Source organism: Cupressus sempervirens, chromosome 4 (assembly GCF_028749045.1).
Source record: "Cupressus sempervirens isolate cs-2001-9-10 chromosome 4, ASM2874904v1, whole genome shotgun sequence".
Classification (NCBI taxonomy): Eukaryota; Viridiplantae; Streptophyta; class Pinopsida; order Cupressales; family Cupressaceae; genus Cupressus; species Cupressus sempervirens.
In genome coordinates, this window is record NC_143121.1 from 700,884,452 (window position 1) to 700,900,553 (window position 16,102).

The window sequence follows — 16,102 nt, forward strand, 5'->3', positions numbered from 1 at the left end:
TTTCCATGATAATTGAGTAGCATGTTACTAGTGGTTTTTTCCAAATTGGGTTTCCATGTAAATCACTTTGTCATGTGTTTATTTCTTATGTGTTATGCTTGTATGTTGATTTACAGTAACTTGTTGATTAGATTAGTTAAAGCTTAGATGAATGAATGGTTGAATTGGCTCACTATACTTAGTGAAAATTTTGAATAGGACATTTGGACCTTGAATAATTGATTCACCCCCCCTGACCACCCTCTTAGTTATTCTAAAGCATTTCTAACAATTGGTATAAGATCCATGTGCTACTTTAGTTTCAAGGTACTAGAAGTAGGAAGATCAAGATGTCCAAAAGACAAGTTCCCAAGCTCAACAAAGATAACTTCGTTGCATGGAAGAGTCTATAAAATTGCACCTTGGATCAATAGGTGACTATGCACAAACTTCAATTGGAACAGAACATGTAACTCTAGTAGGACCTCTTGCAGTAGATGATTTGAATAAAAAGAAGCACAATCAAGCAATGTTGGAAATTGCCTCTGCACTTAACTATGCTAAATATGATGACATCAAAGATTGTGATACTACATTAAAGATGTGGAAAGCCTTATCAGATATCTATGGAGGAGATCAGAATGTTCAGAGTGAAAAAAGAGAAATCCTAAGAGGAAAGTTTGATGACATGAAAATGGAGGAAGGTGAAAATTCTGCTAAATATGCTGCAAGAATGAAAGAAGTGGTAAGTGCAATAAGAAGTCTAGGTGGTCAATTGTAAGAAGAAACAACAATCAAAAAATATTTAAGAACTCTGCTCCCTATCTATGCTATTAGAGTTTCAACCATCCAAGAGCTAAGGTGTGTACAAGGAAACACACTAACCTTTGAAGGAATAGTGGGAAGACTGACTGCATTTGAGCTATCTAATTTTGAAAACTATAGACCTAAGAACCTTGAATCTTCCTTCAAAGCCAAGATGACAATAAAAAAAAACTCAAGAGGAGACATCAAGCAAGAAGAGAAGAAACAAAAAACATGCATCCAGTGATAGCAGCATAGATGAGGAAGATGTGGAATAGTTAGAAGCACTACTAGCTAGGAAATTCCATAGAGGCAAAGCTAGAAATTCAAATGTAAACTCCCTATCATATGTTTCAATTGCAATGAAGTAGGTCATATTGTTGCAAGATGTACATAAAAGAAGAACTACAAAGAAGGAAACAAGTACAAGAATACAAAAGAAGATGATAGCAAAGACTACAAGGAGAAAGGCAAGAGATGCTACATTGTTGAAGAAGATTCTAATGAGAATGATGATGAAGTATTCTATGTAGCCATGAAGGATGAATTAGATAAAGATGAAGATGAAGCAACAACATTGGTTACCTATGTGAACAATTATAACAAGTGGATCATAGATAGTGGATGCTCACATCACATGATAGGAGATAAAAATAAGTTCATTACCTTTACTCAATATGATAGAAATAGTGTTAGATTTGGTAATGATGTCCCATGTCAAATCAAAGGAAAAGGCTCTATTAAGCTCACAGAGAAAATTTCATGTGATAATGCATACTATGTTGAAGGATTGAACTACAACTTGTTGAGTGTGTCACAATTAAGCAATGTAGGTTGCAAAGTTTAATTTGGAAACAAAACTTCTAAGATCTATGACAGAAATAGAAATCTGGTAGGAAAATGTGAACAAACTAGGAGTAATCTATTTTATCTTGACATGGAAGATGCAACATGTCTTGTTGTTGGACTTGATGATGTGTGGTTATGGCATAAAAGGCTATGTCATATCAATTTTGATAATCTGATTAGCATTAGCAAGAAGAACAAAGTCAGAGGGTTGCCCAAATTGAAGAAACCTAAAAACACAATGTGCAAAGAATGTCAACTAGGGAAGATGACTAAGTCTAGTTTCAAAAGCAAAACATACACTTCCAAACAAGTACTAGAGTTAGTTCATACAGACTTATGTGGTCCAATAGAAGTGCAAAGGTACCTAGGAGACAGATACATAATGTTATTTGTAGATGACTATTCTAGGATGATGATTGTAATGTTTTTAAAGAAAAAATATGATGCATTTCAAATGTTTAAATGGTATTTGTCCAGAGTTGAGAAGGAAACAGGAAAGAACCTAAAATGCCTAAGGTCAGACAAAGGAGGTGAGTTCGCATCAAAGGAATTTGAAATATTTTGCAATGATAGAGGTAATAAAAGGTAAACATTAGCAACAAGAACTCCACCATAGAATGGTATTGCTGAAAGGAGGAATAGCTTAGTGATTGATAGTGCTAGAACCTTAATGATGGAGAAGAATGTTGCACTCAAGTACTAGAGAGAAGTTGTAAGTACTATAGTCTACACATTGAATAGAATTCAAGTCAAGAAAATCACAAATGCAACACATTTTGAACTATGGTATGGTCACTCACCTAACATTAAACATTTCAAAGTATTTGGTTGTAAATGCTATATTCTTAAAGATACTAGAAATGGAAAGTTTGATGCAAAGAGTGATGAAGGCATATTCCTTGGATACTCCACTAGAAGTAAAGCATATAAGTGTTTAAACACTAACACTAATAAGATTGTGGAGAGTGAAAATGTAAATTTTGATGAGCATGCAGAAGTTCAAGTTGATGAGTCCAAGCAACCAGAGAATTATAGATCCTTTATATACTTCTATGAAGGAATGATTGTTGAAGACAATGCATTGCAAATCAAGTTGGGAATCAGCAACAAATTTTAGTATCTACCAAGTCTCAGCCTGTGAATGTCGAGCTACATTTAGAAGCCAAGTTGTAGAATGTAGAAAATGCACATTCTAGTTCTGAAAATAGCATACATGAGAGGAATGATGAAGTGTCAGATCAAGAAGAACAAAATGACTCTGAAGCTAAAGAATCAAACATGGAAAGAAGGACAGAACCAAGATTAGCCAAGTATGTGAAAAGACATCACCCTGCAAATCAATTCATTGGTGACAAGGATGACATACACATGACAAGAAATAGACTAAGGAATGAAGCATTCCTACTAAGCAAGGTTGAACCAAAAATAGTGAAATATGCACTCCAAAATGATGACTAGTATAAAGCCATGGAAGAAGAGATAGATTAGATTGAGAAGAACAAAACATGGTCTCTAGTTACTAGACTAGCTAATAAGAACGTGATTGGTACCAAATGGGTGTTTAGAAACAAACTTGATGATAATGGTGAGATAACAAGAAACAAAGCCAAACTAGTTTGCAAAGCTATGCACAAGAAGAAGGACTTGATTATGGGGAAACATTTGCCCCTATTCAAGAATGGAAGGAGTAAGAACATTGTTTGCATATGCTACATATAAACGTTTCAAAGTCTACTAAATGGATGTGAAGTCTACTTTTTTGAATGGTATACTGGAAGAAGAAATCTACATAGAACAGCTAGAGGGATTTGTTGATGAGAAGAAAAAGGACATGGTCTACAAACTACACAAAGCACTTTATGGATTGAAGCAAGCACCTAGAGTATGGTATGAGCGATTGCACTAATATCTTTTGAAAGTAGTATTTGAAAGAATAGATGACAATAGAAACTTGTACATCAAAGCTAAAAAAGGTAAAGACATTTTGATATCAAAAATCTTTGTTGATGACATAATATTTGGAGGAAAAGATGTTCTTTGCAAAGATTTTGCTGATCAAATGAAGCATGAATTTGAGATGTCAATGTTTGGAGAAATCAATTTTTTTGTTGGTTTACAAGTACATCAATTGAAGCATGGCATATTTGTGGCCCAATCCAAATACATCAAGGAGATACTCAAAACATTTGGGTTAGAAGACTCAAAACCAGTCAGCAGACCAATGGCAATAGGTCATAAGCTATCCAAGAATGATGAGTCTGCTAAAGTGAATCAAACATTGTATAGATCTATAATTGACAAGCTACAATATGTTGTACATAGTAGACCAGACATTGCATTAGCTATTGGAATAGTAGTAAGGTTTTCTGCAAATCCAAGAGAAAATCACGTAATGGTAGTGAAGAGAATATTGAGATACCTAAAAGGAACTGATGACTTTGGTTTGTACTACAAGAGGAATGAGAAGTTTGAACTGAGAGCCCACATTGATGTAGATTGGGAAGGTAATATTGATGATAGAAAAAGCACCAGTAGAGAAGATGATAGAAAAAGCACCAGTAGAGAAGCACTTTTCTTAGGAAAAAGGTTGATCACATGGACTAGCAAAAAGCAAAGCTACACCTCACAGTCCACTATTGAAGGTAAATATGCGGCAGCTGCTATAAATTGTAGCAATATTGTATGGATCAAACATTTGCTACAAGGTATGAAGGAAAAGGTAACTGAGCCTGTGATACTCTATTGTGATAATACAAGTGCTATTAACATATCAAAGAACCCTGCAATGCATGCTAAAACCAAACATATTGCAATCAAGTATCACTATATAAGACAGTTGGTGGAAGACAAACAAGTGAAGATTAACTATATTAGCTCAAAGGAACAAATTGCTGACATCTTCACAAAAGCACTACCTAAAGATTCTTTTGAGTATCTTAGAGGTAAGTTAGGGGTGATACCCCTAGCTAAGGCTACTTGAAGCAAAAGCAAGTATGCACTGCATCAAATGAGTTGAATGTTGAAGATTTTACACATTGATGCAGAGGATGTTTACTTTAAGATTCATGCCTGAAGTAGTAGTAGTGTTGAAATTCCAAATCAGTCACAAGTAAGGTGATAGAGGGAGAAATTGAATGAACCTGTAAAACCTACACCTACATACTAAGATGTTAATATGTCTTTGGCATTGTTGTCAAAGAGGGAGAAGTAAAGCAGAAACTAATCAATAGTATGAGGAAGAAGATGTTTGAGGTTGATCAGAATAGCAAAAGATGAGCAATACAGAGTGAGAAAGACAAAGAACAAGGATACAACAGCAAAGAGGGAGAAATAGAAATGAAGCAATCAAAATAGTAAAGCTATGGAGAAATAGTTTACTTTTTGGCATTTGACTTACTATTCTAACCTAGTAAGCTTGTGGTTGAATAATTGAGTCTGATGGTTGATCAGTTTGGTTTGCCATCAACACCAAAGGGGGAGATTGTTGGAAATCTGATTGAAAAGTTTATTGTTGAAGATCAAAGAAAGAAGATTATTGTAAAAGAATATTTTCAATCATTGTTTTGTCATTGATGTCAAACTTGCTATTTGTAGGAATCGCATTTTCTTATAAGATCCAAGTACTATCACTTAGTTGATCGATGAAGAGGATTTGATCAACAAGATGTAACAAGAGAACCTAAAGGAAAGGTTGAGTTATGATGTTGTAATGAAGTGCAAGGATCAGTTAAGATAATGCTTAAATAATGTATTGATAACATACTCAAAGATACAGAGGTTGGTCACACATAAAAACATTAGAGGAAAAAGTTGTAATAAGGTTGACTACAAATCTTAAACTGAGATCTTTAGTGGGTGCCGAGCAAGTTAGTTGAAGATAAGAAAATTACCCATTGGAGCCGAGTAATAGAAAATTCTAGTGTGTGCCAAGTGATCTTCAAGTGTCAAGTGAAGATCAAGTGCCAAGCATTAGAAAAAAATTAGTTGATGCCAAGTGATTTTTAGGTCCCGAGCATCAAGAAAAACTTGATTGATGCCAAGTAACATAGTATGTGTCAAGCACCAGTATTTCAAGAGTGTTGAATTGTTGCATTATTTCAAATGACAAAGATTCACCAAATCTGAGTTGACATAATGGTTACATTGAATTTTGTGAATAAGTTGGAAGATAAGGATGATGAGCTAGTGGCACAAAAATCTATGTAAACCATTTTTGGGCAAATTCTAAAGGATTATTCAAGAAGTTTCTAGAGGAAACAGAATATAGATTAGATGCAATGAATCCTAACTAATCCATGCAAATTGAAAATAAAGAATGGAAGAATCGAGCGGGAAAAGGAACTCCAAGACTTCTATTTAAGGATTCATAGACCAAGAAGCAAAGAGATGTTGATATTGTTGCTGTTGAAGAGCCAAATCTGTGAAGTGGTTAGAAGGATGTCAATGAGGTGACATCTAGGAGAAGGAAGAGCACTAAGGTTCTGCTTCTACAAATGTTCATGAAGAGATGATTGCACTAGTACATTGAGTATGGAGGCTCAAGGATACAAAGCTTGAAAAGAGGGAAAGCTGTCAGAGTTGCAGAGATAGAAGGCCAGGCAAGGGTATGAGCTAAGAAGTGATCTGAGATCTGTAAGATAATTTTTATGTTGTAGTTAGGTAAAGATTGTCTAATACTCTCTAGCAATTGTATTAGAACTGAAAATCCAATGGACTTAAGTTGGTTTAATAGTCATTTGTAAATCATTTAACATTGTGCCATTCCAAGTGAATGTTCTAAAGTCCTTTAACCAGGCCCACTTCTAACAGGGTGGATAAATCCTCTAACAAGGTCACATTTGACAGTGTGTTGTAAGCCTTTAACAGGGCAGGCCTTTCATAGGGCATCACTTCAGAAGAGTGAGAATTGAGTAGCATATTACTAGTGGTTTTCCCAAATTGGGTTTCCACATAAATCATTATTTCATGTGTTGATTTCTTATGTGTTACGGTTGCATGTTGATTTACAATAACTTGTTGATTCTATAAGTTAAAGCTTGGATGAATGAATGGGTGAATGGGCTCACTATACTTAGTGAAAATTTTGAATAGGACATTTGGACCTTGAATAACTTATTCACCCCCTCCCCCCCCCCCCCCCCCCCCCCAAATTATTCTAAAGCATTTCTAAAAATACATTATTTTGAAACATAATTGCTCTTGTTTCTTTAGTCACTAATATATTTCTTCTATCTTCTACTCCATTTTATTATATTTTCTTAGGGGCTAATAGTTGTCTCTTTATAGCATTATCTTCACAAAGATTGTTAAACTCATATGAAATAAATTATCCTCCTCTATCAGATCTTAAGCATTTAATTTTCATACTGGATTCATTCTCAACTCTACTCTTAAATATCTTGAATTTCTCAAAAGCACGATATTTGTATCTAATAAATACAACCCACATCATTCTAGTTAAATCACCAATAAGAATCATAAAATACCTTTCACCATAGAATCCTCTAGTCTTTGTAGGACTGCTCAAAACTGTATGCACAATCTCCAACTTTGTTGATGTAGTAAATTTCTTTCTTGGTAATTAATTTTTCTCTTTCTTTGTGTGTCATGTTAGTAGGTTTCACAATCATAGGAAAATCTCTAACTACAAATGTAGCACTAATTGTCACAATGTTATCAAAATTGATATGAAAAAATCACTTATGACATAACCAACTTCCATCCACTTTAGTAACTAAACATGTCATTTTAGTAGGATTCAATTGAAATACATTACCTCTTGTTCTTGTATCGGTATAAATTAGTGTCTCATTTTTATCTTTGATAATACAAGTCTTCTCTGTGAATTGCAATTGATATCTATTATCAACAATTTTTCAAACACTCAAAATATTATGCTTCAAACCATCAAAAAAGTAAACATCTTCAGTGTTAGTCTTTCCATCAAAAGTAATAGATCCTTTTCCTTTCATGTGACATGTTGCATTACTTCCAACTCTAACTACTCCACCATAATGACTATTGAATTCAATAGATTTATTCATATCTCCAGTCATATAATGGGAACAACCACAATTTATAATCCAATCAGCCTTTTTCCTTTCAACTTGTGATACTACTATTATTTCTTCTCTTACTTCTTTTCTTTTAGGACTTGCTTCTTTAATAGAAACAAATCTTATTTCATCATCATCATCATCACTATTATTCAAGAAGCCTACCATTTTGAAATCAAGTTGACCATCCTCACTAACACAAAAGAAACCCTTAAGCATTCTTGATTTATAGGAATTTCTAGGCTTAAACTTATTTCCTCTTTTAGGACATTTAGAATAATCGTGACTAAGTTCTTTACATGTCAAACAAATAAGAATTTTTTTACCTTTAGGTTCTCTCTTCATAAGCAGGGCAAGTCTTTCTTCAATCTTCTTATATTCCTCATCTTTTTCTCAGTTGCTCCTAGAATAATCTCCACTTGTGCTTGAATTTCTTATCTAAGTAGGCATGTCTCTCTATACACTAAAAGTAGTCTCTACTCAAGGAAATTCTCCACTTTGTTTCATCCACATTTTAGATGTTTGTAATCTCGTGAGAAGAGTCTCTCTTGTAAAGTTAGGTGTGCAAAGAATAACATATTCAATCATATGTGTTGTCTATTTATAAATAGGTGTCAAGGTATTCAATATTTTCCATACAAATTCAACTTCTAACTTTTCTCCTCCACAATTCTTTATTCCTATGACAATATCTAATACCCTAGAAAACTATCCTCTTATAGTTTCATCTTCCAACATTTTACCATATTGTGATGAACATATTCAACTTTGTAATCTAATCTTATTAGCATGCTTATCATCCTCAAATGTACTTTTTGAAGCATTCAAAATCTCATAAGCAAGTTTTAAAGAGTTTACCTCTCCATACTCAGTTTTAGGAAGAACTGATAATAATGCTTATGTTTAAACAATATTCAACATGAATATATCCTTCTCTTCTTCCTCGAAACCCTCAACCTTTTCTTCTCCAATCACATCTTTAGTCTTTGTAGTAATCATCCAAAATTCCAACCCATGCACAACATGTGTTTCTTCATATTTTATTCTAGCTACCATAATTAACTCCATCAAACTTCAAACTATCTTTCCAAAAATGTGTCATAGATCTCCTTAAGTTACTAAGCTTTTCCTTGAACAACCTGATGCTCTAATACCAATTGTTAGAAAGTAAAGTCTACCAAGATAACTAAGAGGTGGGATGACTCAATTATAATCTTAAAATAGCTCCCAATATATTTATTAATTATGAAACATGTAAGCAATAGATGAAACAACTATATAAAGATAACCATGCCCAATAACACCATATATGTTAACTAGGGAAACCTTTGATCAGGGGAAAAACCTCATTGGCAATGATTCTCACAAGATAATGTACTAGTATAAAAGTTCCTTGTGAAAGGATGGGCCCTATTAGGATTCAATAAAATACAATCCTAGTACATATGAGTCTCTATTAGAAAGCTTTGAATCTTTTTCAAGAGTTGTGCCAACCCTATTAGGTGTTGAAAGGAAGACCACTAAACCCACTATCCAAATAGCCTTAGTACTATTCTCTCTAAATAATACAAGTAGGAAACAATAATTATCCAACCAGCAACTTATGTTGCCAAATATAGTTCCTTGTAAGCTCACCATGCCTCAACTACACCAAACTCTTCTATGATCTTCACAAGTTTGCATATCAAGCTTGCACACTATATATTACAATAATATGACTACATATTACACTTTACATCTAAGCATGTGATCTTTCCTTTATACCAATTCCTAGAACAATTTATTTAGTCAAACTTGAGTCTTTCTCAATTTAAAATAATAATATAGGACATCATTAAGATATTACAATACATGTTTCATTATAATTATTTACTTTGCATAAGATTACAAGCAAACTGTTGGCTCATAATTTTCATAACTTTTCACTCGTTGATCATTTGATTATGCCCTCTTAACTAAGGCATCTCTAACATCATCCATCTAAGTCTTCTCCACTAGATCCCATGTTTGTTAGGAGATAAAATCAAATTACCAATAACTAGTCTCTATAAATGGTGCCTAGAAATAATCTTCTAAGAAACCTTCATAACTTTGTACCAATTTCATATTTTCATATCCACACTTAACTCTAGCATATACACACGTGTCTCAATGTTCAAATAACTATGTCTCAATGTTCAAATAACTACACAAATTCCAACTCACAATCCTTGAACCATGCAAAGCTAATCCACCACCACTACTCTTTGAATCTTCACATAAAGATAACTATGTTGACATCAATGACAAAAAAAGTCATGAATGCAACATACTAGTTGATGAATATATCCAAAATAGGCTTCCAAACATGCTGACAATCTCCCCCATAGGTCTTCATCAGCATTCATGCTAACACAATCAACACATAACACAATCAAAAATTATAAAATCTATATAATGTATTATCAAATAAATAAAGATTAAAACAAACTTGCAATGTAAGTACTTACAAAAGTATTGAACATCAACTCAAACTTGGGAAAACTTCACAAGAACCCTTCTACCACTCAATCTTGCAAACAAAACTCAATGCTCGGACTCCTCCCAAAGCTTCCTTGTTTTATAGGCTTCTCACAACCTAGAAACCACTTATGGTTTTACATTACAATGAGAAAAATCTCCTTGGCATGTGTTGCACATCTTTAACTTTTGGTTCTAAAAATAGACATGAGCCAAGTTAAAATAGTTTCTCATACCCAAAGTATTATACCCTATGTGTTACCCTTACAATTTTCATGAAATGTATCATATAACCTCTAAAAATGGCCCTCTTATATTGTATTATGGACAAAGCATGTTTTAACAACCAATTTTACATTTTCCAAAGCATTGGCATGTGGAAAATTCTCAACTATATTTTGGAATCATCTAGAAAATATTACTTGGTTGAGACAAATGTTTTCTCAAGCATTCATCATGATGATGTCAGATAAAGGAACCTATTATTTTAAAATCCATTTACATTAAATCGTTAAATAAATCAAAAGTAAATAATGGTTTTGCTCTTAAATAATTAGTTTTCAATTATTTTTAGACTCTATAAACATGAAGCCTCTTGTAAACATTAGTGCATTGATTAAAATTTTTAATGTGATCCATAATGTTGACTTAAACTACCTTTGAGACTTCATCCAATGAAACTAGACCCCAAACATTTAGTGAATAGTTAAATGCATAATAATTGTTCAAAAAAATTATTCGCCCTCTTATTAAAAAACTTTAAGAAATATATTGAGAAAAGTGGTCGAACGCCTCTCCCCCACCCCCAAAACATTGTTGACCAAAAGGTGGGGGATATAAACGAATTGTTTTAAACTACAATAGAATGCAATTAGTGACTCTTAGGACAAAATTTCCTCCCCATCAAAGAGTTGACATTGGATTAATTTAGTACAACTTGTGCCTAATCCTTATCCCACTTCACACTTGCCACGAGGTTGACAATGCAATGAAACTTCCCTTGAACAAGACTTCAAAGCAAGCACGTGCAAATCGTTTCACACACAACCCCTCTTTACTACGCGGACAAGTTTATTACCTCTTATGCAAAGCTATGAAGAAGAGAAGTTTTGTGCTTTCCTGCCTGTCATCAATCATATTATAACGATACTCTGGTGCTGATATTTTCATGTCTATCTCACCACCCGTATAATACGTACACTCATTATATGTTTTTGCATGAACTGGGACCCCCTCATTCCTGCAAGGAAAGTGTGATCGTCCCGCAGAACCTTCAGTTTTGACCATTTTTAATCAAGAATGGAGTGTAGGCCTTTCTGTCTCATTTTGCCTGCATTAAGAATTAAGAATTAAGAATCTCCGTTCATCGACAGAGACTTGTGACCGCATTTGCTGTTATCTGTGTGACCACAGTTTTATCTTCTAACCAGAAGAGGGAATATATGAATCAAACCAAATGTGCCTACTTACCCACATTTGGTAATGCCATTTGATGCGCTTTTCCTTTCACTCAGATGTGATAAGGAAATGTAAGCCCCATAACTGATTGTAGTTACTCAAATGGCAGAAGATCAAATGCATTACATCGCATAAGGATCAGAAACAAAACTGTAAATTGAAATATCAGGTAGTAGTACTGTTTAATCTATTTCATAATTGATTTTTGTAATGTTACTTTATCTCTATTTAAAATTATTGATCTGGTTTTTAATATGGATTGGTTATGTACGTAAAGATTCAAACTGATCATTTCAAATTGTCTTCTCACATCTGTGTAATAGAAAATTAAAAAAATATATATGTTATAATTATTTTAAATATAATTCAAATAATGATAAGCTATAACTATTTTAAAATTTACAAATACTTTATGCAAATGTTCTAATAGTTGTTCAAAAGTATTGATTTCTAGAATTAAAGTAAATGACTATTGGTACATAATTATGTTTTTAACGAACTTTCAATTATCATTTATTTGGAATCTTGAAAGTTACAAATAACTTCCATGCAGTAATCAAAATGTACCATTGACTACAATTATAAATAATTCAAAATTAAAAAACTCAATGACATTTCGATTTTGATTAATTAATAATCAGAGTCACTGATACAATCTAGGTGCTCCACAGTGGCTATGTGAAAGTAGGTGGTAACTCCATAGTGGCTATTTGAAAGTAGGTTGTAACTGATGCTTTTTTCTTATTATTGAAGAAAATGGTTAAATCAGGTTAACTGAAAATGATTAAATCAGATTAACTGATAATGAATGAATTGAATTGCAACTATTTGTCTTAAATATATTATTAGAACTTCATCATATTTGAACATTATTAGAAATCAAGCGACCGAGAAAAGCAACTAAACATTCTAACAAAATCAACCATTTGGACTCTAAAGTCTTTATAAACCGGTGTGATACGCGTTGAGAAGATATGATTAATTAATGTTTGTCTACTTCTGAAACACTAACGAAGCTACGCGGAAATAGAACTGAAACAAGGAAATTATTACTTTTTTTGAAGGGTCAGTGAGTTTGTGATTGAAACTTTTAAGCAGTTGGCAACTTGTATTTTAAAATTATTCGCTCAAATCATATTGACGGGAATTTAAATGTTTCTATAAACATGTGTAAGGTTGGTAAGTCTCTGTAGTTGTAAACACAGTTTGAAATTTGAATACAGGTTATTTACCTGAAATGGTACTTGTTAAGGATGTGGAATTGTAATTAGCTGAACAGTTATAGTCAGCAGAACTAACATAGGTTTTTAAGTGGTTTTTAGTTTACTTGTAAAATGAATACTTACCTAGGAGCTTACTAGTGACGCTCATATTTTATTGAATATTTATATTTAGAAATAAGATTAAGATTGTGTTTGGGAGAATGTGTTCTTCAAATCTAGATTCTACTTCACATGAGGGCAAATATCTGTTAAGCTGATATATACATTATATCTTAAATATATATATTATATCTTAAATGACTATTATGATATCATTATTTCTAATTTTGAGGACCTAATTTACATTATTTTTGCAATAAATTTGGTGAAACTAAAAAAAATATTTAGCATTTGGCTCATTGTCTAAAATTATGTTTTGTTGATTGTAAATGTGTAGCAATTTAATCAATGAGATTAAGATTATGATAATTGAGTTCCATGAAATAAGATGGCCCTCAAGTTGTGGTTTTAATTCAAACTAGCTGATCTAAAATTACCTCACACACATTTGAATAAATGAATAACTTTCACCATTTGGCTCAAATTGAACCCAACAATACTTATTATATTCTTAAAAAATATCATCTAATAGATAGCTCTAAAATCTTAGTTATACATTGGCTTGAACATTATTCAAATAGTCCTTGGGTTGGATTTATAAAATGAAATTCTCTCATCCCTTGGCTCTAAATCAAAGGAGAAAGTAATTTTGGCTAATTGGATACCTTTAAGACAACATGATTAAGGTAAAATAGGCCAGCCAAGTTGGTGCAATGAATACATCATTAATCTCAACTTTAACGTGTCAAATAGATATTCTATAGACAAAATGGGAGGGTCTTGTAGTTATGCACCCTAATTTACATCTCTTAATGTCTTAAATAGTAATTTTTTAAATTTTAATAACCCCAAAATCCATAGATAATTTAAAAGATTTAAGCTATAATTACTTGCAATTTATAGTTATCGATAACTTTCACAAATAAATAAAATGTTAAATAGACACATCATACTATATATTATTACATTTTTTTTATATATCATTATTCATAACATTCAAATGGTTGACATATATTAGTTCAAATGTTTGGTTCTGTGGAGACCCAAGTTCAAGAAATCTCTATGGAAAGATTTGAAAGTGGTATTCTAACCTATAATTCTTTCTTCCATAGAAGATTTCTAAATTTTTAATTTATAAGAGTTTGCATTGGTATAATGTTAAAATTTAAGTTAAATACATAAATAATAAATTTTTTAAATGATTTACATCTAAAAGTAGAATCTTAAGTTGTGAATCTTAGTCTTCCATATCAAATGAATTTTGAAGAACAATTTTTTAAATAATAATTCTTAATCTTCCTTAAATGAACTAGTGAATTTTGTCTTGTAAAATCATATTTTTATCTCATATTCATCCTCATATAAATAAAGAAAGATATTGAGAAATAAATATTCAATTCAGCTATATAAAGAATTGTTTCATTAAAACTGTCTACATAAATAAGTTCCCTTTTCACATTAAACACACCAACGACTAATCCAAGGCAATTCTTAGACCCCACACAACTATAAGACAAGTATCCATGCTCCGTACCCATTATAAAACTGTACCAAAGTCTTCCAATAAAGAAAAGCCATAGGTGGGTCCTTTTGGCAATACAAAATATTGAGTGCATCATCAACCGATCAATTCCTATTATTCATCCACGAGCCTTGTCAGAGACTGTCGCTCATTCAATCCTCGCCTTCTCTTCTCACATTTTCTCCATTGCCCTTTTCACAACTATGACCTCAACGATTCCAGTCCTCGCAGGATTCTCTCCATGCTTTACCCCTACGTGAACTGAACAGACACAATAAAAAATCAGTTTCTTCTTCACCCCGCAGAGGCCTGAAATATGTTTATAAGCATCCTACAAGGTCACCCATTTGTGTAAGATCTAATAACAAGAAGAAGAACAAAGCCCATGGAGCCAAGTACGCGGAACCCACTTCACAGGTCCAACACAGTGTTTCCCACGAGCAATTCTTCTCACGTAGTCTCCAAATTCAACGCTGCCCCGTGTGGCAGTAAACCTGCCCCAGCCACTCAGAACCCTAATTTTGTCGCCCCAACAATCCAAAACCCTAAAATGGTCGCCCCAACGATAAGAATTGTGCACATTTTCCCACCAAAGATCATCAAAACTGACCCTGCCAATTTCCGAGCCCTTGTCCAGAAGCTCACTGGAAGAAATTCTCCCAAAAAACCCAAGAAAATGAAGAAGAAGCTGAGAAATCATGTAACGAAACCCCCTCCCCTTGATGATCATACTTTATGGTCAAACTCAAAGCAGGCAGAATGTCCATTCTACCAGAACCCATTTGCAGAAATCAAGACAGAGTGTTTTGGGGGCGATGGGATGAATATGTGTGATAATTTTGCAGGGTTTTTTGGTGGAATTGCAGAGCTAGATGCATTTGATTCAATGCTCCCAGAGTTTCCCACAATTGGGTCTCAGTTCACTGATCATCGTAGTGCCGTTTTCATGCCTTTGGAGAGTGGAGGAGGATTTAGTCATTTTTCTTAGCTCTTGATCACTTTTCTTTTATATACTTGGCAGATTTTTTTGCAGATTCCTTGCTAGAAGTAAGTTATAAGTGTAAAACATGCTGAATACATATATTTCCTTCATGGATGTTTAGAATTTCTAAATTTCTTCTTAGTTATTAGACAAACGAGTCCTCGTCTGTTAGAGGAAGGTGGCATTCCCGAGCTGATATGGACTCCATTTTGTATTAACATAGCTTTATGTAATCTACTGCCCATATCGCAGCACATAAATTTTCTATATTTTTTCCTATATATACATTACAATGTTTTCTTTTCTAGCTTTAGTGTATCTGGGTCTGTAATTAATTGAGTTCCTTACATATCTTATATGTTGATGATGGATAAGGAAACACAAATTAAAAATCTCATATATAATCGAATTCAGAAGCAGTAGCTCTCAGCATTATAGATTGTAAGAAATCCATATTTAGGAACACAAGGTTTCAACATTGTAGATTGTAAAATTCATGTTATTCGATGTTCATTTATGTAATGAGTAAATGTGTCTTATCAGAGAATTCGAAGAATAAGTTGTTTTATCAGAAAATTCCGAGAGTATAACTGCTGAGTTCCTTTACCTGAATGCTCATGGAAAAATATAT

General features: G+C 33.0%; 1 protein-coding gene across 1 annotated transcript; it reads left to right on the forward strand.

Annotated features, from left to right (window-relative positions):
- The first annotated feature begins 14,787 nt into the window (after positions 1 to 14,787).
- Positions 14,788 to 15,778, forward strand: LOC149563187 (VQ motif-containing protein 25-like). The gene has a single exon (XM_089823982.1). It carries the CDS (start codon positions 14,875 to 14,877, stop codon positions 15,475 to 15,477), a length of 603 nt encoding a protein of 200 aa, XP_089680108.1. The 5' UTR covers positions 14,788 to 14,874; the 3' UTR covers positions 15,478 to 15,778.
- The last annotated feature ends 324 nt before the right edge of the window (positions 15,779 to 16,102 follow it).